General features: G+C 51.5%; 11 protein-coding genes across 11 annotated transcripts; 5 read left to right on the forward strand and 6 right to left on the reverse strand.

Moving 5' to 3' along the window:
• Positions 1–1,193: 1,193 nt before the first annotated feature.
• On the forward strand, positions 1,194–2,203 carry PHYSODRAFT_494748 (hypothetical protein; the record flags this gene model as incomplete). The annotated part of the gene is made up of 4 exons (XM_009525126.1): positions 1,194–1,269; positions 1,334–1,433; positions 1,501–1,741; positions 1,802–2,203. 4 exons carry the CDS (start codon positions 1,194–1,196, stop codon positions 2,201–2,203), a joined length of 819 nt encoding a protein of 272 aa, XP_009523421.1.
• A 91-nt stretch (positions 2,204–2,294) lies between these two features.
• Positions 2,295–3,150, reverse strand: PHYSODRAFT_492926 (hypothetical protein; the record flags this gene model as incomplete). The annotated part of the gene is made up of 5 exons (XM_009525127.1): positions 2,295–2,500; positions 2,563–2,797; positions 2,860–2,937; positions 2,998–3,029; positions 3,087–3,150. The coding sequence occupies 5 exons, from the start codon at positions 3,148–3,150 to the stop codon at positions 2,295–2,297; spliced, it is 615 nt and encodes a 204-aa protein (XP_009523422.1).
• Positions 3,151–6,140: 2,990 nt separating this feature from the next.
• On the reverse strand, positions 6,141–6,428 carry PHYSODRAFT_328789 (hypothetical protein; the record flags this gene model as incomplete). Its single annotated transcript, XM_009525128.1, has 2 exons — positions 6,141–6,341; positions 6,408–6,428. 2 exons carry the CDS (start codon positions 6,426–6,428, stop codon positions 6,141–6,143), a joined length of 222 nt encoding a protein of 73 aa, XP_009523423.1.
• Positions 6,429–6,599: 171 nt separating this feature from the next.
• On the forward strand, positions 6,600–7,687 carry PHYSODRAFT_285513 (hypothetical protein). Its single transcript, XM_009525129.1, has 6 exons — positions 6,600–6,629; positions 6,705–6,790; positions 6,866–6,996; positions 7,073–7,190; positions 7,260–7,491; positions 7,574–7,687. The coding sequence occupies exons 1-6, from the start codon at positions 6,627–6,629 to the stop codon at positions 7,625–7,627; spliced, it is 624 nt and encodes a 207-aa protein (XP_009523424.1). The 5' UTR covers positions 6,600–6,626; the 3' UTR covers positions 7,628–7,687.
• A 438-nt stretch (positions 7,688–8,125) lies between these two features.
• PHYSODRAFT_494022 (hypothetical protein) lies at positions 8,126–8,521 on the reverse strand (the record flags this gene model as incomplete). The annotated part of the gene is made up of 2 exons (XM_009525130.1): positions 8,126–8,349; positions 8,449–8,521. 2 exons carry the CDS (start codon positions 8,519–8,521, stop codon positions 8,126–8,128), a joined length of 297 nt encoding a protein of 98 aa, XP_009523425.1.
• Positions 8,522–8,760: 239 nt separating this feature from the next.
• Positions 8,761–10,266, forward strand: PHYSODRAFT_313263 (hypothetical protein; the record flags this gene model as incomplete). The annotated part of the gene is made up of 6 exons (XM_009525131.1): positions 8,761–8,902; positions 9,029–9,162; positions 9,253–9,335; positions 9,423–9,969; positions 10,048–10,098; positions 10,195–10,266. 6 exons carry the CDS (start codon positions 8,761–8,763, stop codon positions 10,264–10,266), a joined length of 1,029 nt encoding a protein of 342 aa, XP_009523426.1.
• Positions 10,267–10,393: 127 nt separating this feature from the next.
• Positions 10,394–11,691, reverse strand: PHYSODRAFT_496573 (hypothetical protein; the record flags this gene model as incomplete). Its single annotated transcript, XM_009525132.1, has 5 exons — positions 10,394–10,513; positions 10,633–10,728; positions 10,972–11,028; positions 11,417–11,548; positions 11,623–11,691. 5 exons carry the CDS (start codon positions 11,689–11,691, stop codon positions 10,394–10,396), a joined length of 474 nt encoding a protein of 157 aa, XP_009523427.1.
• A 108-nt stretch (positions 11,692–11,799) lies between these two features.
• PHYSODRAFT_328794 (hypothetical protein) lies at positions 11,800–12,889 on the forward strand (the record flags this gene model as incomplete). The annotated part of the gene is made up of 2 exons (XM_009525133.1): positions 11,800–12,281; positions 12,328–12,889. The coding sequence occupies 2 exons, from the start codon at positions 11,800–11,802 to the stop codon at positions 12,887–12,889; spliced, it is 1,044 nt and encodes a 347-aa protein (XP_009523428.1).
• Positions 12,890–13,541: 652 nt separating this feature from the next.
• On the reverse strand, positions 13,542–14,390 carry PHYSODRAFT_489856 (hypothetical protein; the record flags this gene model as incomplete). The annotated part of the gene is made up of 4 exons (XM_009525134.1): positions 13,542–13,796; positions 13,865–14,030; positions 14,146–14,233; positions 14,312–14,390. 4 exons carry the CDS (start codon positions 14,388–14,390, stop codon positions 13,542–13,544), a joined length of 588 nt encoding a protein of 195 aa, XP_009523429.1.
• A 139-nt stretch (positions 14,391–14,529) lies between these two features.
• Positions 14,530–16,208, forward strand: PHYSODRAFT_345526 (hypothetical protein; the record flags this gene model as incomplete). Its single annotated transcript, XM_009525135.1, has 5 exons — positions 14,530–15,112; positions 15,198–15,515; positions 15,587–15,717; positions 15,796–15,936; positions 16,020–16,208. 5 exons carry the CDS (start codon positions 14,530–14,532, stop codon positions 16,206–16,208), a joined length of 1,362 nt encoding a protein of 453 aa, XP_009523430.1.
• A 119-nt stretch (positions 16,209–16,327) lies between these two features.
• On the reverse strand, positions 16,328–17,335 carry PHYSODRAFT_259632 (hypothetical protein; the record flags this gene model as incomplete). The annotated part of the gene is made up of 4 exons (XM_009525136.1): positions 16,328–16,684; positions 16,771–16,883; positions 16,949–17,111; positions 17,144–17,335. The coding sequence occupies 4 exons, from the start codon at positions 17,333–17,335 to the stop codon at positions 16,328–16,330; spliced, it is 825 nt and encodes a 274-aa protein (XP_009523431.1).
• Between the last annotated feature and the right edge of the window lie 6,929 nt (positions 17,336–24,264).

Consider the following 24,264-nt stretch of genomic DNA (forward strand, 5'->3'; position numbering starts at 1 on the left):
TGGGGATTCTCACGCGAATGCGTTTGTGTTGCCATTTTGCAGAGGAAGCGCCGCGCGGCCGAGCACCGCTCCACGCTCAACTTCCACGTGATCCGCATGATGAAGGGCCACCACGACCCGCGTCGCTAAAGGAGCCAATAGGGAGAAGACGGCGCAGCGCGAAGGGGACGACGTGCCTGCTGCCAGCTATGTAGAAGGGTTGCCGGCAGCTTGCAGCCTTGCCCACCGCAGCACTGCTGCGGTAGGCGCTATCTAACCGATAAACTTTCGCTGGTGTCGCATTGTGCGTCGCCACGCGCCGTTGTGCATGTGTTGACGGTGTTATGCTTCGGATTGAGCGCTATCTCGTAGCTGGAATATGGTCGGATTTATTTGCTGTAGTGTCATCTTGCTTATTGTATCGGTACAAGATTATTGCTGGTTTTAAGGGCATGAACGCTCTGTCCAGGAACATATTAACTCTTCGCTGCTTGCATCGAGCATCTTGCCATCAAAGGGTCAATCTCGAAAGCAACAAGAAGGTTTGTAATTGCGAGCAACACTACTATGCAGCTAGGCCGGCAAGCTTTGTCTCGGAAAAATCGAGTTGCACTTTTCAACGTCGGCGAGTCACAAAATTATTGGTTCGAAGCGTTCATCGTCGTTGCTGCTCACAACTTTTTTTTTACAAGAGCCGTGATGCACTGCCATCGCGTCTTCCTAATGATACGTCAGCGCTTGCAGGGCAGCAGCAAAAAGTAAGAGAATGTGCAACTTCCAATTCATAATTCAAACCGAACCAGTTTGCAACATATCACGGTTATTACACTGGGAAAGGTTTTGCCTTGGCTAAAGAGAGCTAACTCTTAAACCGTCGGTCTTCCTAGGGGCTATTTCGTCTTCGGCTCAGAAGCAGAGACTGCGATGGTGGCAAGTTGCCACTGAAAACGTGAAGCTGTCCGAGTATCTGACTGACAGGTGCTGCCACTTAATCAATTTCGTTGCTAACTGGCAGGTAAAGTGCCAGAGGAAACGCAGAAAGCTCCCTTAGTTGCTGGCGCGGCTTATGCTGTACATGCGAACTCGCAATGCCAAGTTGAAGTCAATGTAGCCATCAAATGGGTAGAATACGACTGGTAGAAATATGAGCGTGATTGTGATTGGTAGATAACTTATTTTCAGTTTAGAATTTCAAAGACCGAAAAGCAGCGACGATGGACGCGCTGCACGCGCAGAAGGAGAACGTGGACCTCCGCCGCGGGGGCATCGCCGGCAAACTGAACTTCGCAGGTAGAAGCCACCGCTGCTGCACTGCCACCAGTCGATGGGTCCTGACTTATTGCTGCTCCGGTAGGCACAGACAAGTTTGCGACGCCGAAGCGTGGGTTCGTTATCCATGAAGACTCCAAGTCCAGCAGCAAGAACGGCTTAAAGGAAAGCTCCACTAAGAAGAGGTTGGTGATTCGTTGGCCTCTCGTCGATTTCTCATAACTGACGCTTGATTTGGTTGTGTGCCTGCAGCAGACGTGCGCTTGGTGACATCTCCAACAAGCAGCAGAACCGTCAAGCCGACAACAATTCTGGTGTGATCCCATCGGCCAAGAAGGATGGGTTGGGGAAGGGTCTCGGCCACTCGAAGAAACTCAGCGCGAAGAAGCACAGCAGAACTCCCCTCAAGCCCAAGACGCCGCTGAAGTCTAGGACGGAGGTGTCGCTGAAGCCTGAGACAGCTAGCAAACCACCCCGTGTGGAAGAAGTGCCGGTGAGTGCATTCTGTTGTTCTCTTCGCTTTGTGATTCGCTCACGTTGCACTGGATTGTAGGATATTGAGTTTGCGTACGGCGGGTTACCCTCTCCGACGTCAGACTCGGCATACTTGAAGGGACTTCGCGACGAGATCGTGCGAGACATCCTAAACGACAAAACCCCAACTCTCTTCGACGAGTTTGATTCTGCTGACACCTTCAATCCCTGGAACGATGAGCGTGAGAGAGCCATGCTGGAAAGTGGCGAGCCCCCTTCTCCTTGGTGGGCCTCGGTGGACCCACAAAAGGAAAACGAATCGGACGGCATCGAGGCAAAGGGACAGGAGGACGAGGGAGACGATCTCAGTGATCTACCACCGCCAGATAATCTTCCTGATGATGCGCCAGAAAACTTCGACGATGACGGTTTGCTGGAAGATCTCCTGAGCGTGGACGTTGAAGCCGCATGCAGCGGTTGAGTAGAATCGTCGCTTGCTCAATCACATGCATTGGAGTTCATTGAGGCTTGCTCTTTCATTCATCGTGACTATGTAATTCATACCGACCATTTCACTGTGTCCCCATACGAGCCATCGCCAAGAATTTTGTTACCACATCGTCATCCACCGTCTGCCAGTCGTCTATTGACGTAAAGAACGCCGACAACTGTTCCTCGGGGCTTGGTCCTGATGGCTGTCGTCGAGACGAAATGGGAAATCCGCGCTTGGTACAGTCCAAGACGGCTTGAGCTCGTTCGACTAACTCCTCAGGAATTCCTGCAACAACGCTTATCTATCAGCTTATCATCTGAATCTCCTTTAGGACACAGCGTTCTTACCACATTTCGCAGCACATTTCAGGGCATTGCTATGGCCCGAGATACCGTGACGCAACTCATATAGCGGCTCCGAGTTTGACGTTCCTGAAGTCGATTCTGATGCGTCCGTTGACGCCATCACAGTGCAAACTACACGTGCGGTTCCCTCTGTTCTTTCCGATTGTTCTTCAGCTTCTTGTACAGGCAATTCGCTGGTCACGAGAGAAGGCTCAAGTAGGTTGTTGCGAAATATTTCCTGATCGTGAACCACAGTAAGTAAAATCAACGGTAGTGGAAGGTCTGTACAGACAAACGTACCAGGAAATGGGTCGTCAAGATAACGCGTGGTCTTCCACGCGTGAAGCTCTTTGTGGCTAAGTGGCTGACTATAGAGCTCTATGACACGATGTAGTTAGTACCGAGACAGAATGACAGAATTCATCGAATGATCTGTACCAGTAGAGCTATCCCGTCAAGCTCAGCAGTTCCTTCACAAACAAATTAGCTAACTGATACATTGCTGCATCGGATTAAACTAAGAAAACCTTTTCCGAATTCATCGATCAAGAATAATGATCGACCATCACCGTGGTTCAGCATCCACGCCATCTTTGAAAACGTAGTGTCAGCGTTATTTAGTAGCCACAAAAAGTACTCGCGCTATTGCACCTGGTTGCAGTCAATCGTAAAAGAGCTCTGGGAAACTGTCGCGGATTCCATACTGACAATATGAGAGAATTGGTTAATCCCTCGGATCCGCTGTGTCGTGAAAAGTTAAGTTCACCTCTGAATCCTGGTAAAGACTTTCGTAACCAGTCCTATCTCCGCTGCGTTGGCGTGTTAGAAAGTATCACAAGTAACAAGATCCAACCTAATTCGTTCATTACCTTTTTCCGCTGGCACGAAAGACCCAATCTGTGCCATATATTGGAGCAGACCAACCATTTTCAAATACACGGATTTGCCTGTCCAGTATAGAGTTGTTAGGGACGACCGAAGGACACGGCGACCATCTTTCTCACCTGATCCGTTGTGACCCGTTACAATCTTGATCGAGTCACTGGAGTCTAAAACGACATCGTTCGGAATGTAGTGTTCGACAAGCAATTCCTGGAGTGGGTGGCGGGCTTGCGTCGCTTTTAGCGTACTGCTCTCAGTTATCTGGGGCCTATAGATAACGCTCAGTGTCACTTCGCGATAAGAATGGTGCCAATGTAGCTCACGTACTTCGAGAAATTGAAGCTCTTTGCGCAGGACGCAAATGCAATCAAGCAATCGAGATATGACATGATTCCAGTCATTTCTATCAAGTCAAGTTGCTGTTAGAGCTTGTTCTGTAAGTGTGAAAGGTTAGGTACGAACCATGAATATTGCTCTCGTACTCCAGCAAAGCCATTGTCAGCTCTTCCAACAGCCCTGTAAGTGCCAATTGTTTATCATAAGTAGCTATCGAGCTCCTCGCAAACCACAGAGTAGTACCTCTTTGCATGTCAAGAATATAACCTGCACGTAGACATTAGTTACCTTCAAGTGTACGCTACAATTTTCAAAGCTGATTACCGTAGATGTCGCCTATCGACTCATCCAAATCACGGCAGCAAGCGTCCTAGGTAAAGGGTCTTATAAGTTTCAGGACGATACGTGTATGTGCACGCATCTGTACCTTGTAATAGAACGTCGTGTCATCTTCTTGGAATTGAAACACGAAATCCGGTAGTGTTGTGGGGGAATCATAGCAGATAACATACCCTACTTGAGGGATGTACTGGACTGTGATGGATGACAAGACGGGATTCGCCTCTTGGACCTGAAACGCGACCTCCGTCAACACCTGCACACAGATCCGTAACACGTTAGTTCCTGGGTAATGCGCATGCAACAACTCCGTCGCACATTATCAAGGTCTTCGTAGCGCTCTCTTGCTGCATCCAGGGCCGCTGACACACCACTTCGGATTACTACCGTGTTTTCTTGCTGACTTTCTTCGAAGTCGACGACGTTTCCTAGTAGATTGCTGATGTGGATCACGCCACGCTCACTTAACACTCTTGAGAACACATCGGGGAGTGACGGGCTGTTTGTTTTACAGTTACCCTCAATGAGGGACCTGCCGTACATGTCAAGATGCAATTAGCCATGATATCGTAGAAATTAAATAAATGTGAGCTTACTGTGCTTCTAAAAAGCTCCCGATAGACGTTGCAAATTGGCACCAATCACCGACTGAAGCACAACGCCGTTTGATGCGCTGAAAAATCCCAGCTACATCTCTGAACTGCTTTAACTTTCCAAACTGCACTTTGTTAGAAGCCGCAAAAGAAACACAACTCAATCAGGTTACGAGATGTTACCAGTTGTTGCCGGAGTTCATCGTTTTCAGTTGAACTAAAATATGCAACAGCACGTAACCGTGCGTTGATTTGCATGCTGCTCACCAGGGGTGTTAGCATCCAACGTCGCAGCATACTTCCGCCGGATTTGGTCACTGTGCGGTTGAGGAGACCAAACAGACTGCACTCAAGCGTTAGCAAAAACCTTTCCTCAGGGATATAACCTGTAGGTACTCAGCACCTGAATCCTTCTTTGGCTCGGCCGGACCCCTGCACAGGTGCCAGCGTGAAAATTACGGCTAATCATAGTCGTGCATGCATCGACACACACCTTGACCAGAGATGGATGAGCCTCCTGTAATACATTGGAGGCGTGTGAGTTTAAATAGTCGGCTAAGGTTTATCATGAGCATCGAAAACCAACGTGGCTGAATATCTGGAGCGACTGAAGCGTAGACTTGTCGATATACATGAAACCATCGAGTGCAACTTGTTCGACCGTTGAAAAATGTACGGATTCAACATCATCCAGTTGGTTCCCGATCTGCAACAAAAGGTTCATTTATCGAAAGTATCGTATAGCCTCTGCAGCGGAGCTTACCTTCTCCGTGGATAAGTAGAGCAGCAGGGCTAGACGCGGCCAACTTCAGTATAACCTTTTCTTTTTGTTGCTAGTACAGCAATTACAATACGTACCTCCTGTGGCTCGAATCAACTGTGTGCTTTCGAAATCAAAGAAACTTCCCAAGAATGTGTATGCCTCTCGGCTGTAAGAAGCATGAGTTTTCAGTGTACAGATCAGCGCTATTAGCAATAATAAGCTGAATGCGTGTTGCTTACCGAGATGATCGAGCTTGAGGTTTTCTGTACTCTGGAGGAGCAGTTCCGATCTGCACGTGCTCGATAGCTTGACACCCTTTTAGGTAGTTGAAGTCTTCATGTCATCTCGATTAGTTCGATTAAAGTGAGGAATTTTGCCATTCACTTCATCATTTCACCTGAATGCTACAACATCACATGTCTGTCAGTTGATTCGCGTCCGACAACGCTTGAAAATGCAAGAATACCTTCCGAACACTGACACCGGTCTTCGTTTGATGCGTTTCGTCGAGTTTCTTGACCATTCGAAGCATCCCGTTGGAACTCGCATTGCGCGAGGACACCAAGACATGGTTCACTTCAAATTGCGTATGCAAACGCTCGATGATCTTCAGCAGGTAAGGTGAAAGAGCGGGGATTAGCTCGTGGGACTTTGGACTCCCACCCGAATCACAGCCACCGCGCCACCTCCTCGAGCTCATCAACGTCAGCTATTTGAAGCTGCAACGTCTTGAGACTTGTCGTCAGCACGTTGTAGATGGCGACGCCCAGCTCGCCTCGGTCGAACAGGATTGACATGAAGACGAGCTCCTCGTCCTCCACTTCAACATCGCTCACATCAGACAGCTCCTCCTTCTCTTCCTCGTGTCGCTGTCAGAGCACGGCGTCAGACCTAGGCCCCCTCCCCAAGGCAATCAATTACCAGCGCTAGAATACCTCGACTCGAGCTCGCGGCATCTTGGCGCCCCTGCCAGGTGTGCGCACTTCAACGCGCGAATGCGGAATCGAAGCGCGGGTTGCCTCTCCCGAGAGTGATGGTCTCCACTGCAAGTATAAGTTGAAAGAGGTTCAACATTTGTTTATAAAGGCTTTTGCGGTAGCCACTCTCTGATTCACTTCCTGAACGTGCGTCGATCACAACAAGAAGGCCGCGAAATGGTACGACCCAGCGGCGTGTGGCTGAGTACTTAGTGGCGCTCCTGCTTGCTTACCGGATGCGTTTTGTGGCCACAGGCGACAGCGCAGATCTCAGAGAACCTTATCACGCTCAAGGGCTCGACTGAGATCGTCACCGAGTTCTTTTCGTACAGCATCAACACGTACGCGCTGGCGCTTGGCATATGTGCCTATTGGAAGTGTGAAGTCGAGAGCTGAGCGTTTGCAATGTTTTGCAGCATTTTGTACCAGCGTGGCATCTACCCTGCGGAGAGTTTCAAGCAGGTGCAGAAGTATGGCCTGAACATGCTCGTCACCGACGACGACAAGCTCAACGACTTTTTCACCAAGTTCCTGCAACAGTTGTCGAGTGCGTCTGCATGAAGGCTATGCGCATGATCTGGGCTAGATGCATTGACACTGTGCCTGCTATTGCTGCTGTATAGACTGGCTTCTGAAGGGCGAAGTGCAGAAGCTGGTGCTCGTCATCACTGGAATTGGGACGCAAGAGGTGCTGGAGCGGTGGGCCTTCGAAGTTCACGCCGAGACTGGCACAGGCGAAGGGTGCGTCAACTTGCTGTGGTTTTGTTTTGTAAGCTTTGTTGACTTACAATGTCCGTGCTCCGTGCGCAGTGGAAGCACGGCAGCCTCCAAGCCCAAGAAGGAGATCATGTCTGAGATCCAGGCGATTATTCGGCAGATCACGGCTAGCGTCTCGTTCCTGCCTTTGCTGGAAGAGCAGTGTACCTTCGATCTGTTAGTGTACACCGACAAGAACTCGGAAGTTCCTGCATTGTGGGAAGAATCGGACCCTCGCTACATCAAGGATTCTGCAGAAGTGCGTCTGCGATCCTTCTCCACGAAGGTACGCGCTTTGGTTAGCGTAAAAGTTCATTCCGTTGCGTCGTGCGACTTAGTCAGTTAACCTGGTGTATGTTGCTACTCAGGTCCACAAGGTCGACGCGATGGTAGCCTACAAGAACCCGGAAGCCGACATCTAAGTGCCGCATAAATGCTGTCGTTTTCTGCGAGCGGCATCACCGTATCTACTTACTGCTTCTTGTCCTTCTTTTCAAACCGCGTCAGAACAGTCTCAATGTCCTTGTTGAACGATTCCTTGCTGAAGTACCCGTCCTTATCAAAGTAACGGCCGACGTAAAGCTCCTCCTTCCTCGGCTTTTCGTTCGTGCCGGCGTGGTGGATGCTGATTGTGTAGTGCGACTCCGTGTTGGGAAATGTCGTCCGCACCAGAATGGTCGTCCCTGACGCTCCCTGCAATTATTTCGAGCAACACCAACAGAGTCAGCGCACACTCAATCGTAACATATCAGGGTGATCTGTCCCCACCGTTCGCGTCATCCGCAGGAGGATGTCCTTCTCAATGAAGGAGGTGTAGCCGAACAAGAGCGCGTGGATGAAGAAGAACCTGAGACCACAATAGAATACTCAGTCAGAATGAGGCAATAAGAGTTCCGTCCCAATTGCATGCTGCAGCACACTCACCCGGCGACGCAGGAGTAGATGAGGACGTGCTCGGGGATGGCCGGGTGCTGGTAGAAGTGCGACACGGCCGCGATGACCGTGGCCAGCAGCATGAGCAGCAGCTTGGCGTTGTCCCAGCCGTAGTGCAGCTTAAAGTCCTCCTTCCCCTTGAAGAACTCGACGACGGTGTCGTCCAGGAGGTTCTTGACGGCGTTCTGGTCGCCCGTCTCGATGTGGAGGTCTGCAGCCATCAACAAAGCCAACACCGTCAGTGAGATGCCAGCCACGCGCACTATTCGTCTACAATACAAGATCCTGCGGCATCAGCAGCAGCGCGCACCGTTCAGCACCAGCTCATCCTCCGAGTCCTTGCGCTCCGGCGCGGCGGCGGTGCTGCTGCTCGAGGCGCCCATCTTGCTGTCTGATCGACGTGGCACTTGGCCAGATATTTTCCGCTGCTACGGCATAAACTCGCTATCGACCATATCCAGTTTGGTATCATACTGCATCCTACACCGGTTTGGTGTCAGTATTCCGTACGATGGTCTCTCCTGCGAGCTCATCTGCTTTCCATGCTGAACGCAGCCAACGGAAGCAGGCCAAGAGACAGCGAGGTAGCAGCAACGACGAATCTTGCAGCCTCCGCGACGCCATGGCCAAGGCGAAGGTATCAAATGAGGAGCTCAAGCGCAAGATCAAGCGGCCAAAGGCGCGGCACGAGGCCGCGGCAGAGTCGCCCCTCGCGTCCGCCGTGGCGCCACCCAAGTTGCAGTCGCCAAGTCCCAGCTCGCGCGGTGCGTAACTCTATTTGGCACTCAATATAATCGGATGCAGCGGCAGCAGCGGGAGAAAGGGGACGATGTACGCAGCGCAGGGGCGAGGACGCTCACCGTGTCACCATTCGCATGATGCAGGAGGAGCCTCCAAGCCGTCTCCAGCGAGCAGATATGACAGTTCATTAGGGCTGCTGACGAAGCGATTCGTGGAGCTCATCCAAGCTGCGCCGTCGAAGGATTTGGACCTGAACACGGCAGCGGAGTCGCTCGGTGTACAGGTAGGATCCGGTTTGTGTGTCATTCTAATGATCCAAATAGTTTCACACGGAATGGCTTCGCGCGGACTGCTCTGGTGTGTGAACGGGTAGAAACGACGCATATATGACATCACCAACGTGCTTGAAGGCATCGGCCTTATCGAGAAGACGTCCAAGAACAACATTCACTGGAAGTACGTGGGTGAAATACACCGAGCCCTGGGGCGTCGGGTAGAACAGAAATTCGTTTGACGGTCTTGGTTGTGATTGCTGCTCCGCAGAGGTGCCAGTGGGCCGACAGGTGGTACAGACAACTATCAGGGAATTGATCATCTTCGACAGAGCATTTCAGATTTAAGACAGGAGGAGCTGAAGTACGACCAGCATATCAAGATGGTCAGCCAGAATATTCGACGTCTGTACGAGGAAGAGGCATTTGACAAAGGGAGCTTTGAGAACTTCTGCTACGTCACACATGATGACATGCGGCGGCAGGAAAGCTTTGCAGACCAGAGCGTGATGGCGATCAAGGCTCCACCAGGAACAACTTTAGAGGTTCCAGACCCCGACGAGGGCATGCCCGCCGGAAAACGCCGCTTTCAGATCTTTCTGAAATCTACAGGTACGAGATGCAGGTGGGAGTTTACCTTTGGTTATTCCACGAATATTGAGCTCACTGGTTTTTTTTCACTTCTCGTAGATGGCCCTGTGGACGTGTATTTAGTTCGACGAATGACTGATGACAAGGAAGCTGCAGATGCGACTGGTTCAGCGAAGGAAGCTGGAGCAGTTGCTGCACCTGATAGCCCTGCACCTCCTTTGGACCAGGTGAGTCGAATGTTATACGACGATTTTATTCTTTCCGATATCACGTGCTCATTGTGTGCGTCATTTTGCCTTCTGTAGCAGAGATCGTACGACTCGGATAGCGGGATCTTCAAACTCGCACCTCTCAAGGTAACCAAACTCCGAATCTCTCCTTTCACACACAGAGACGTGTTACTGGTTTTAGTTGTCAATATTAACACTGTCACATTCTATGGTGACAACCAGACCGATCCAGATTTCTGCTTCAACCTGGACGACAGCGAAGGTATCTCGGACTTTTTTGCAGACATTCCGTAGAAAGTGATGGCGGTTGTGGCCATGGCGCACTATTTCAGCAACATTCTTCAGCTAACCGCCTGCCTCGCCACGATAGCCCGCGGTCAAGCCCCATTCGCTTGGACCGGCAGCGGGCCTGCCCACATATTTAATTCTGCTGGCCTAGAGAGTCGATTCCTTTACTCGGTGAGAACCACGACCCCAGTAGCTGCTCCGCAGCATTTTGACTCAATCGGTGTGCCGGATGCGACAACATCAGCACAAGCGTCTGCCCAGCATCAACAACCAATCCGGGCATTAGACAACCACACTTCCCGGGATAGCGCGCGTGCCTCTCGATGCGCCCCAAGAGTTTACAGTAGCGAACAAAAATGAACTGATGCGTACCTGGTGCAATCTCTCGACTGATCCGCCAACTTCTAGGAAGTACAACTTGGCGAACGGGTTCGTGCTGTCATACGCACAGAGTTGATCGAACACATTCTGAAGAACAACGGTAGTGAGCGCTTGTTCCAAGCCTTATTGTTTCCAAGCAAACTCACCTGCGCTGCCTCGTGCGGTACATCTTGATGCCAGTAGATCACATCCAAGTGAAATGCAGGATCGTTGATGAAAGCAAGTGAAACTTCACCTTGGGTAGCTTGGAGTTGTGTGCTCTGTTCAGGTAGAGAGAGACCCACTCCATTAGTTGCTAGGACAATCGTCAACTGCATAGTCAAACCATACCTGCTTCACCTGCCTGTAAACCAGCAAGAGTCGAAACGACGATGTTGCCTGGCGCTCCTGTGAGTTATTGAGAACAGCGAGCGTGGGGTTAGCAATGCTTTAATCGTTGCAATAATGAGATGTCCATCCTTACCATCTCTCTCTGTGCTCGAAAGTAGTGAGCAGCGTCAGCCAATAGCGCATCAAGGTTGACCATGTCGTCACTCTCGGTGGAGCCAAACAAGCCGGACACTGCCTCAACTGCTGCATCGATGTTCATTGTGAACTATTGCACCAATAAATTGGACAGAGCTCAGCTACAACCAGCACAGCAACAATTCATCCAATAACGTGTTCTTGTTTGTACCTCTTGAACGACAACAAGCCGCGAGTGCTGGGCCTTGGAGAGACCAATCTGGTGCTGAACAGCAGAAGTAATAATGGCGTTAATAAAGTCCGAGGAAACCCTGCGCAATTCGCTGCCAGCACCCACATTGCTCCCCATTTGCATCTTGATGCGCACGATCTTTTGCACCGCTTCCTGCAGCATTCGAGCGCCGCCGTCTTGCTCCTCATCCACTCCACACAAGCAGATCATCTGCACCGCCAAAACACAACAGAGTATGTCACAAGGTCCACCCAGCAGTCAGAGCAACCTGACCGCCCACATACGAGATGCTCGTCGGCGAGCGTTAGCTGGCGAAGCGCCTGCGCGTCGTCCAGCGTCGGAGCGACCTCCATGGCTTTGCACGCTCTCGCAATACGCCGTGTGATTGGTCCTTGGTCCCAGACGAGCTCTCGCCTAAACCGAACGGAAGGAAGGAAGGAGCCTTCTCCAACCCCCGAGCGATGCCTGCCGCTGACGGATCCAGCAACATGCAAGCGCGTCAGCGCAAGTCCAAGTCCAGCGCCGACGTGACGGCGCTCAAGCCCACGGCAGTCCGTACCACCAACACCAACAATGCCGCGTTCTACCGGCAGCCTCTCCAGCTGACGTCTTCGACTGGGCTATCTTTGCCAAGAAGCGGGCCTCCTGCTGCTGTGGGAACCCCTCGACAGGGAAACCAGAGATCTACTAGCGCGCAGAGACAACAGAACCAAGAACCAGCCAGGGAGAGATCCTTGGAGCGCGCTCAGTCCATGCCAAGTTTGCATGCAGGAAACGGCGAAGCTGGGCCTCAGCGCGCTCGCTCGACGATGGCAGCGAGGCGGACGGGGCCCCCACCTCATGAACGATCGAGGTCACCATCGGCGAGACGCAGGGAGCTGCCTGAACCAGTAGCGGAGCCCGTCGAGGGCATCTACGAATACGCCGAGACCCAACAAGAAGCGTAGCAGGTCCAAGTCGAGTGCTCGGGAGAGGTCGACAAGCTGCAGCCGCCGTGAAGAAGATCCTGAAGCTGCAGACAATGACGAAGTCGAAGAGAAGGAAGGTGGCGATGAAGAAGATGAAGAGAAGGAGCCCATGACCCTTACGGTGGGCTTTGGTTCCAGCATATCCGTTCGAGAGCTTGAAAAAGGAATGCGCCAAATGAAGCACAGGTTGGATGCCATTGTACCGGGGCGAGACAAACTCAAAAAACAGTTCGACGAGGTAGACCGTGAGATTTCTGACATCGAGACGATGTACAAGGCGTTTGCAAAGCTTCTAAAGAGTCGGCTTAAACCGAGAGACGCATCGCCAAGTCGCTCCCGGACCAAGAGCAAGAGTCGATTAGGTGTTCGCTCGCAATCTTCCAAGCGAGCACGCGGTGGTGACGATTCCAGCGAGGGAGAAGAGAATGGAGTTGTTCTCCTCGGCCCGGTGGATCCGGTAGTTGCGGCCTCGCGAAAAAGGCAAGGGTCGGGCGTTCTGGAACTTAGGGCTTCCCCGGCTCGGCAGTTCTGGGGTCGGTCCGACGTTCCGAAGGCACGGGTGGACCACAACCGTAATGCATAGTTGACAGCACGCGGTAACTCGGCTCCATTGCTTTTGCAGGCATAATGTGACGATTGTTTGCTCAACTCAAAAAACTAATCGGTGATCATCGCAGTAGCATCAAGAATGAAAAAAAAACAAGGTCGACGAGTTCACACCGCTGTCGTGCTTCTAAGCAGCGGGAACGTGCACACCTGGAATCAAGAGGCTGCCTCATTGACGGGTAGCATTTATTTTGACATCGGTTCTTTACGTTTCCAGTCGTATCTACAGTGCTGTTTTTCATTAGACCTGTTTAGTGCAGTGCACGAAAGTCCCTACAAATGCACTAAAGTACTTTTGTGCACTTTTGGCGCACCTGCACACAACTGATGCTGGACATTAGCGCGTGCACTAAAGTACTTTAGTGCATTTGTGGGGACTTTCGTGCACTGCACTAAACAGGTCTATTTTTCATAATCTGACGAACAGATAGTTACCACGGATGCATTCGTCGCTATTCGCGATGCTTACCGCATAAGAACAACATGCTGTGTTATAACGTTGTCTCCTATCGCGCTGGTGCGAGCTAAAACTGCATCGACAAACAAGTGACTGAAGTTTGCGTCACTCGACGAGGCTATCATTTCACTTCAACGAATACATGTTGTTCAGGTTCATGGGTGTATTCCAATTAATCTTTGGTTGACGAATCCGGCCTGTTGCTCATCGCGAGCGCGGTGTATTTCATGCCCACGCCAGCGAACTTCTTCTTTCGCTCTTCCGCTTCTTGCTTCCGTTGCTCCAACTCCTGCGTGCGCTTCGCCCAGTACGCCTGCTTCTTGGCGCGGTCCTCCACCATTTTGCGGAACTTCAAACCCGACTGCACCTCCTCCTCCGTCTCGTCACTCGGACTGCTATCCTCGCACACCATTTGCAGATGCGTCACCTGCACCGTCACGCAGATCACCGTCAATCTCCACGATCACTACAAAACTCCTACCCAGCTCGACGCACCCAAGTATCGCGAATCTCCTCCGAGTCGGCCTCCACATCCAGCAGCGTGTCACCCTTCTGTGACGTGATAGTGAGCCCAGTTTTACCCTGCGCCTGGATCAAATTAACCGTGTGCAGATCGATCTTGGTCGGGTTCTTGATGGAGTCGTGCAGCTTCCACAACAGTCTAACAGTCCGCCCGCCAATGGTGCAACCAGCATTATCGTACGGCAAAAACATATCAATAAGTCTCGCAAGAATATTTCAGCTGAAGCGTTTAGGTTAATCGGCCAAGAACGCACGTGTGCCCGTCCTCGTCGAGTTTCACGTGCACTCGCTCCGTCCCCGTGCTGAGGCCCAGAATCGACTTCTTGCGCATGAAGTAGGCGCCTAGGATACACCCCGTCCAATGCGTCACCCCTCCAAGATCACCACGCTCCCATAGTTAACATGGCGTGCGCAGCGTACCTTTCTGGAGCACCAGCAGCCTCTGCGCGCCCTCCTGCCGGGTCTGGCACTGCGCTAAGCAGTTGAGCTGGTTCCCCATTATCCTCGACCCGCACTTTTGGCCAATGACGGACGACGCGGCCCACTTCAAATAGCCAGCTGGAAGGCGCGCATTGAAGCCATCAGCACATGGCCAGAGTCTCCCAGCCGCCGCGTCATTCGCCATTGAGCCTCCGTCCATGGGCACGCAGCAGTCTCGCCACGCAGCGGCCAATGAGGCTGAGCAGACGCCAGTGAAGCGCGCGCACCCGGGACTGCGGGAGCTGCACCGCCGAGCGGAGACCGGCGTCTTCTCCGACTCGGAGAGCGACCGCTCCGACGCCAGCGACAGTGACAGCGCTGCAGACGGAGACGACACGGACGACGACGGCAGCGTGTGGATGGTGCTGCCGAGCGCCTTGAGCTCCACCGGCCGCACGTTCCGCAAGGTTGAGACGTCGGTGATGGACGAGGAGGAGCAGCTCAAGCTCGTCAAGAGGAGGGCCAGGAAGATGCAGAGCAAGAGCCAAGCGGCCGATGCGGATACTGCAGAGGCTAGAGAAGAGGAGGCAACGGGTGAACCCATTTCGCCGCGAGATTTCCACCGGATCAAGGTCATTGGAGTCGGAGGAATGGGCCGAGTGCTGCTGGTCCGTCATCGCCGAGATGGCAGGTTGTATGCGATGAAGGTGGTGTCCAAGCGGTCGGTCAAAGAGAAGGACATGGCGACCAGGGTTTTGTCCGAGCGAGACGTGCTGGGAGGTACCAGTCACCACGCGCTAGGTACGTTCGACACTACGAAGCGGAACTGACCATTGTGCATCGTTGCAGCTAACACGATTTACCCGATGGATGCCATGACGACCAGTTCATTTGTATTGGGCTTTCCAGACCAAAAGCCACTTGTACTTTGTGATGGAGTACTGTCCTGGTGGGGAACTGTCCACACATCTGGAGCGAGCAGCGAGGTTCTCGGAAGAGGTGGCAGCGTTCTACGCAGCGGAACTGCTTCTTGCGGTGCAGCAGCTACACCAGCACGGCATCGTCCACCGGGATATCAAACCGGAGAACGTTCTGCTAACTGAAGACGGCCATCTAAAGCTCGTTGATTTCGGTATCAGCAAATTCGGCATCACTCAAGCTACTAGTGGGGCGAGGACCATTTGCGGCAGCTACGAATATCTAGGTAAGATATCATTTTGGCGGACTACTGGTGCTTTTAGTATTAACTGGGGCGTTTCGATACTGACGAGACAGCTCCCGAGATATTGCGAGGAGAAGAATACGGCACAGCTGCAGATTGGTGGGCGTTTGGCGCGGTGTTGTACGAACTTTTGACTGGTCTTCCGCCTTGGTACAGCCAGAACCCCGAAGAAATGTGCAGACAGGTCCTCCATTCTCCTCTCATTCTCCCAGACTTTATATCATTGGAAGCGAAGGACTTGCTTCGGAAGTTGCTAAATCAGAATCCGGGTAAGAGACTCGGCTCGCTGCTTGGAGGGCCAGAGGTGAAGGAGCACGCTTTTTTTCGCTACATTGACTGGGAAATGGTCACATTTCGAGAAACACAGGCTCCGATTCGGCCATGTGAATCTCCCGATGCGGTGGTACGTCGATACGGTGCCCGATGTGCCTTATGTTATCGCGAAGTACGATTTGTCTAATGGGTGCTTATTTGGTTGTGTTGAAGATTGACGGTAGCAACTTCCCCGATGAGTTCACGCATATGTCTGTCGGAAGTATTGACAGCTCCACGCCTAGACTTGGTGGTGGCGAATCGTTTAAGGGATTTAACTTTGAGGCACCGGAAGACCAGCAGATCGAATACGGCTTTACACGTGATGTTAGTTTGTCCAACAGCAGGGAGAATACACCGTAGACCCATCTATTACAGTAGGTATTACTGCCTGTAAGTAAGCACGTTTCCGTGCTGCAAGAAGAGATTGCTTGAATTGTACAACTCGTTGACTTCTCGGTCTAGCCACTCGTTAGGACGGTTCACACAAGCGCAGGATAGATGTGCTGGTCGTACACGGTCACCCACTCACAATTGCCCTCGTCTAGAACCCAGCACAAGTGGGTAACGTTGGCGATTTCTCGGAGGAACAACCCGCCACGCTCGTCCATCGTTCTGAGTCCAAATGTATCCGAAGTGTACTCTATCGTATCCTTCATGTCGACCATGGTCAAATTCATAAACTTCGTCTGGATTTCCTCGATCGTGTCAACCTCTGAGTAGCGACCGAAAAGCGAGTTCTGCCACGGTTTGATAACCGTATCCGCCGATGATGCGAAGAAGTGGGCCTGCTCCACCTTCAGGAAATTCGATTTGCGGCAGTGCTGGTCGTATACGCACTGGTCATTACCGGGTAGGCAGCGGTTGACGTTGTTGTACACGGGCAGGAAGAAGTTTGCGGTGGAAAAGCTGGCCAGCGGCCCACATTGAAGTGTGAGTGCAGCCCCTGAACCCCCGGGTTCTCCACCGAGTAGAGTACGAAGTCCTTCTGCATCTTGCCGTAGTAGTCCTCGGGACCGTAGTTAAACACGGTAGCAGCTTCAGCAACGCCCCGTTGCCAGGAGCAACAGATGCGCCGACGCTGTTGGGTCCTGTGAACTGACCGTTCTGAAGACCGGCCAGGCTGATGAAGCGCTTAACTTTGTAATCATCCATCTCCTCAATGACGCCACGGGCGATAAGTCCACCTTGCGAGTGACCGATGAAGATGTAGCCGTCGTCGAATGCCGAGTTGTTCGCCACCACCTCTCGAACAGCTTCCGGGGCCTGGACCAGGAGTGACTTGGTGGAGCATGTACCGCCACAGAACGACAGCGCCTCCACTGAGCGGCCTCTGCGGTCAGGTTAGCCTCAAAGTTGTTACCAGCCTCGAAGGTCATTGTTGCGCCGTGGAAGAAGACCAAGGGCAGGTCGGATGCACCCAAAGCGACATTCTCCAATACGAAAGCGCTTGACACCAACGCGAGAAAGATGCAGCGACAGAGCATCATGTAGACAGACGATGGCTTGGGTACTTCCTGGGAGAATCCGTTGTGTGAAACTGTCCGAGAGTCGACAGCGACAGAGTGGCAAACCCGATGGATGTGTACCGGAACTCGTATGCCCGGACGTGAATACGTCATTTTTCAACTTTTGTTTATGACAGACTAGCGCTCTGGGCGCCCGCTACGCGGACGCTAGGGCTTGGTTTGTTAGACTGAAGAATCTCGTTGGCTTGAATCTCTTCTCCTCCAATAGTGATCGTGGTCATATCCGAGCCCTTGTACACGTACTTGTAGATGTACTTGACAGCCCTGTTTGTCGAACAGACTTCGACGTCGATGCGGCAATTATATTTCTGCGAAAGAAATGGGTTGTATGGCACAATCCATTGGTTGATCGTCGCACTGTCCCACACTTTACCTTTGTGGACCACAAACCATCGGAACGCCGTTTCCGACGGTTAATCAGGACTCTTATCCTGGACCATAGTCGTTACCTCGGTAAGAGGCTTGGGGAACTTCTTGGAGCACCTACCGTTCTTCATGCAGGGGCAGTTCGGATTCTGTCTTCCACATGGACCGTGCATCATACTTGAGATCACCGTTTCGTAAAATTCGGGGTGCTTCTCCTTATCAGGGAGCTCTGCTGACACTAATCGGTCCACGTCTACTGCGGACACGGGCAGGTCGCAGAATCAGAAGAATGTGTGCGTGGGGAATCCCTCTCTTTTGGTATTCTACCACATGGACCCGAGCGGCTTGGATACCCAGGATGCCTTGGTCGAGGTCCTTGTTCAACGCTTTCAGCTTCTGCATGAATACTCGCGCAACGACATCAGGCCTGTCAGTCGCCTTCTCGTTCGGTCGCAGATTCTCCTTGATTTCTGGCCAGTTAGGGTTGCACGTCATGGTGATGGACAGATTTGGCGCGCCGGTCTCTCTTACGATTGCCATAGCGTCGAGGAAACGTTGGTACATGTAGCGGGGCCCTCCCGTAAAGGTGGGAGGTATAATAATCTTGCGCCCGATATTTTCGGCGTCAGGGGCATCGGAATTCTCTTCTTCACGACGTGTCTGCTCTCTGGTAGACCCGGCAGCGCGTCGTTCCACCTCCGCATCAGCTGCAACTCTGTGAGCATCAATGTTCTCGCTGCGCAACGCATCACTTAGTCCCTGAAGTGTCTCCAGACGGTACTGAAGCTGGTTCAGTTCTATGTAGCGTAGCCGCTCCTGCTCACACTTGGCCCACTGGTCTACACAATACTGCTGTGTGAGACGTCCACCTCGCAGGATGAGAGAATTACTCGCCGACCTGTCGTACAGGAGATATGCCTCGAACTCCCTTAGTGACATCCGTAACAGCTCTCCATCACCACGTACGGAATGCCATACGTCCACCCGGTATCACCGTAAGGTAAGAGCATAGGATACTGTAGTGGGTCGTAGCTGTCGCTAGTCTAAAGTATACGCTTGAAGCCACCCTGACGCGTAGAGAGCAAAATATCGCGAGACTGCACCGCATGCTCATCAATCACAATTGATGCCGCTTCGGATGCCGTTGGGGTGTTATGCGTACCCGGGTTTGCATTCCGAGATACATGCAGTCGAAGCTGGAAGTCATCGTTATGAGGGATAAGATTCTGCAAACGCAATGCAGGATCATCGTCCGGTATCTCTTCTCCAGCGGCCATTCGCCGTTCCTGTTCTGCAACCGCTTCTTCGTAAGCAGGTTGGGCCCGCTGAACCAATATACTTCGCGCGTGAAGAAACTGTTGCGCGTAAGGGTTGTGTCTTTCCATAATTTCATCGATCTTTTCCAGAACCGCTCGATCCAAACCGTCTGTCATCTGCATCCGACTTGTCACACGCGCGTTCATATCCGGATCGTTGATGTAGACCTGCGCGTACATTGACCTCCCGCTCTCTGACGGCAATTATGACCCAATTCGATGGCAAACCGAGCCCATAACGCGGAAGTTGTACACACCATCCCGACACACACTGTGATCTACAGTGAGAGAGCGCGACCGTGAAGCGCCCATCGACGTGAACGCGAAGACGTTGTTGTATGCACGAATCGAGCGCATAAACGCCGCGTTGTCGAACAGTTGAAGAAGCACTGAGGGGGCTGCGTGAGACGGCCGAACGCGGATCAAGCCGTTTCGAGAGCAGCAAGCGGCAGTCTCACCAGGGAATTTCCGCGCATTACAGTATTGACACACCCTCTCTGTCTCGCGACTGTCGTCTGTAAAGCGCGTAAAGTAATGACGCCCATTTGGAACCGTGGCGGGGTCGAAGTCTTCGTAGTAAGCGAGACCCTTTTTGTACTGGAGCGATCGTCTGCGAAGTCGGTCCGCCTCTCTTCTGCGAGCGCGCTCCTCCTCCGGCATGGTCCCCCGTCGTGCACGTTGCACAACTGCGTCTTGATTTCTGCGTTCTTGACGTTGCTCTGCCGGCATGTTGCTACGCCAGTTAGCCGTTGCAGTCGCCGTATTTTCCCGTTGTTGCCGCACCTGCTGATCGTTAAGATTGCCACGTCTAGCTCTCGTGCGCGCGGCATCCGCTTCTCTGTCGCGGATAACTTGGGACGCTGATCGATTTGCTCTGCTACGTTGCTTTCGAATTCTGTCTCTTACGCGAACACGGGTCAACGGCGACGGTGTCATATCCGGGACGGCGTACTCCGGGCGGGCGTCACTAAAAGGGCCCGATCGTCTGTCATTCCAACTGTAAATGCTGCGGATGACGTCTCCCCAGTAGCCGACACTTCATTCGATATAAGTTGCGGATTAAGAAGTGTAGCTGGGGCCACATTACTCGCCGTAGTAGCCTCCAACGTCGATCTTGCCATACCCCGCCCTATCACACACCCTGTAACGCTGTCACCACTCCAGGAATTTCAGATTCTGTATCCTGCTCCGCCGATTCTCTCTGCTGCTTTCGAAAACGTGACAACGCCGAGTTCAGGTTGTTTACCCTTCTTTTCTTTCCCGCTTGGCTTTCGTATCCATCCGGTGCAGGATACGCTTCTCTGACATCGTCTTCGCTCGTATACTTTCGTCTTCGAGACATGAATCCTGCAACAAAACAAACGAAGCTCTTTTAGTTCTCCGTAAAAGTAGCATGCCACTATGTATGGTTCTATGCTTGGTTAGTAGGTGAGTAAGATCAGCATCGCCTATGCCGTTTGTCTTCCGCCGCACCGCCTTGATGAGATTAGTACCGTGCGTTACCGTGAAGGGACTTCTGTGCTGTTTGCAACCCGCGTCCGCAGAAAAAGCCTAATGTGACCACATCACCTACGGTATTCCCAGTGTTACTATACCAACTGCAATTTAAACGACGGTAAGACGCCTCATTAGCCAAGCTTTTGAACCGGTACTTTTTTTTGCTTTCAGTCCCTCACCTCCACTTTTACCGCCTTGATGCACAACCCACTTTGTTGCCGCCGTTTCTCAATACCTTTGGAGAAATTAGCTGCGGGTTATTTTCGGTGCTGAAGCGACTACTCCCCACTATTGGGTTGTGATCACTTCCTTTGGTCACCGTTTTATAGTGTCTGTTTAATGCCACGGAGCTATTTCAGCCCAGGCAATTAACCACTTTCGGTTATAAGGGGTAATGGGTCAGTTGTTGGGTATTGCTTTGTTTACCGGAACATCCACTGGCATCATAGGCATCGAAGGATCGTTTAGACCGCTAATCGGTACATAACCCGAAAAAGCGTAGGCAAGGTAGCACACATCAAGTTTTCTTCTACTACGACACAGGTCGCAATAGGCTAGAAACCCATGAAAATACCGCTCTCTTTTGTCTTGTGTGTTGTTGGATTGTATGTTTGGGTGTGGGTTGGTCGGAAATGCGGTAAGCGGTTCCAGTTGCCGAAGCAAAAAGATTTCCGTCGCCCCCCGAAAGGAACTGACGGTCTCAGTTTGCCGCTAAACAAAAGGTAAGCCATAAGCCATCAAGTCACTGTCTCCAGTGGCTCGGCTCGGGTCCCCACCCAAGCCTCGTGGCTGGCCGCATGGGCTCTGTCGTGGACACAGAAGAACGGAACTGAGGTTTCCCCCAATCTAACGTGCCGGTCCCATACACTAATAGTGTAACACGACCACTACTCCGAGTTTAAACAGGCGGCCCGGCAAAGCCGGCTTTTATCGCCACATGGATCTGCCAAAACTCGGGTGGGTATGAGACTTCCCATGCCGCTGGCGGGCAAACATGGGCGCCTCAGGGTCGCGGCTCCGAAGAGCAAAAGGTGCGACAGAGCTAAGTCTTAGTACGGCGGCTGGTGCCGGCTGCAATCTTTCTTATCCTAAAAAGGCGTTTAAAACACCCCTTATTAAGGATGGAAACGGGTTTAAAGCAGAAAGCCACAGTACTACAGTATAATCATGCCAAATAATTAAATCGGACACTCATACAAAGTAGCAATGTTGTGGATTCAGAGCGACTGTCCGGCGGCTGCGCCGTCCGTGGGTGTCTCGGCGCGGAGTGGGCCGTCTCGTAGGTATGGCGGTCTACTGCAACATCCCACGGACTCTTGAATAGGTGTCCCTAAGAACGCCTAATAAGCACCAGTCTACCCCTGATTCCGTACTATAAACCCTCGACTGCCCTGAAGGTACCAGTTATCCCAACAGGCGGAACTCCCGAAACCGTAAAGTAGTTTATTTATGTATGGGCATGCAGTACTCACTGTTGTGTGTGTCCGCTGCCGCTGAAGTTCGCCACTCGCTTCTCTACGCCAGGCGCCCTCCGCTCGCTGCCTCGGTCCGTCCGTCCGTCCGCCGCGCGCCAACTTTCAAATGGGGGATGTGATAATCACGCCCGCTACAGTCCGACTGGCTCCGTGTAAGTCCGAATTTTAGCGTGATTGTGGCTGTTTATGTAATTTCGTAGATAGTTAAAAAGCCAGTTCCAGTCGACTTGATGAGTGAATAATGTATGCAATAAGGCCGCGGTAGCGTAGTCTAATTGACAGGTCTAGGCTGTAGGGGCGGAAAGCGTGACGCGATGACCGACAGGGTTCTCTCGGTTGGAGGACGGAGAACTAGCGCTCTGGGCACCCGCTACGCGGGCGCTTTGACCACGGGTTGCTGGAATAGCATAGCTTAAAAGTATATGCATCATTTTGATTTCCATAACAATAATGTGCGGATACAGTTGACACATATTCGTTGCTATAACTTCGTGCTTTAGTAGTAAATGAGTAGGAATACATTTTCCTATTAAGCTAATTACCAAATGTCGCTCACTATGCAAAGTTGAGTACCTAAACATCGAGTGAGCTGAATATCGTTGCCGTTGTATTATTGATCACCCGTTTCTGCGAGGCGAGCTACATTGTCACGGACATGTCTTACTACAGTGTAGTGACCTGCGTGTTTACTTACTTTGAAGTAATAACTAAAGTATTGAAACTATGATTGGATGTGGTTTATACTGCGTTGCAAACTGGTAGCTGTCGTCGATACCGTACTCTAGTGTTGGTACTACGTTAGCACTGAAAGATTGCAACTTTGCCAGCATGAATTTACACACTGCACCGCGCTACATGTAGTAATGCTGGTTTGCGCGATAACAGTTCAAATAGACATAGCAAATTTAGCTCAACTCAATACGGATCGGTAGCGACTGTGCGCCTTCGATGGTTAGGTTGTTGTGTATCGTGTATATGCATATTAAGCGTTTGGCGGGACCCCGGGGTCCCCGCTTGCCCCGCCAGCTGTCATAAGCAACCGGTATATTCGGTAAATTCAAGTGCTGCATGTTTGTATCGATGCTATGTATCTCTGGTAGTATCGACTATCGAGTAGCACAGAGCTGCAGAGTTCGCAACTTTGCGTGCGACGCCGCTGCTGCTGTAGTAGGCTCTAGCTTCTAGCAGTCAGCTTGAATCTTCTTGGTCGTATCTTCACCAAGACGCTTAACAGAACGAACGAATGCAGCAGCTTTGTGGTCACGACGATTTCAATACTTAAGTATCACGTTTGCGCCGAGGAACCTCTGCACCTCCAGTTGGCCTAGCCTTCATACTGGATGCTAGATGCTTGAAGGTGAAATGAGCTCTAGCTAAACTCGAAACATTATCACAAAATTGTCACAACATATATATTATCACTACCCCGCCGATAAAAATAAATAATTCCGGTCGCCATCGGTACATGATGCGGGACCCCGGGGTCCGGCCAATAGCTTCATATATATATTGCTCTAACGACAATGTCTACACTAAGCTGCATTATGTGCATACTGCAGTAGTTTACGGTACACGTATCTAGGGTAGCAGCGCGCATTTATTTTGAAAGCTGCATGCGTCGCCAGTGTCACTACTATTCTACGCTTTGCCTACTCTGCATCTTTCATTCATCTGGATTTATAACGCGTCATTGCTCTTGGTGCATGACGTACAGTACTTAGTAACAGTAATTCGAAATTGCGCACGACCATGCTGATGTGCGCTGCGCGCAATTCGAGCAGCATTTTCTAAAATTGTTTTGTTGAAGCGCGAGAGTTAGGGCACCTGGGATATGATCGATTTTGATTTGAGTTGGAGTGCATTGTTGTCACTTGGCTGATGCGTCTATCGTTCCTATGGAAGCGAGTGTCGGACAGCAGCAAGATCCTGCCATTAATCAGCTTAATAAAAACATAAAAAGTCGTAAGTAGGACGCCTCGATGCGCGCGCTGGTGATGCACCTGGGTTTACTTAATTCGACCAACTACTACGTAGTAGTAACTTAAGCTGAGCACGCGACTACTCAAATTGGTGTATTATAATGCTTGATTTCTGCAAATGAATACAGCACGATTGCCAGCTACACCACGCCGCGTGCTGTTTATCAGTTAATCTATGTGCAGCGTTAGGTTCGTTCGCACACATTCTTGGTGTATTAGAAAATGAACGCCTAATAAGCACCAGTCTACCCCTAATT

Source organism: Phytophthora sojae, assembly GCF_000149755.1.
Source record: "Phytophthora sojae unplaced genomic scaffold PHYSOscaffold_3, whole genome shotgun sequence".
NCBI lineage: Eukaryota > Oomycota > Peronosporomycetes > Peronosporales > Peronosporaceae > Phytophthora > Phytophthora sojae.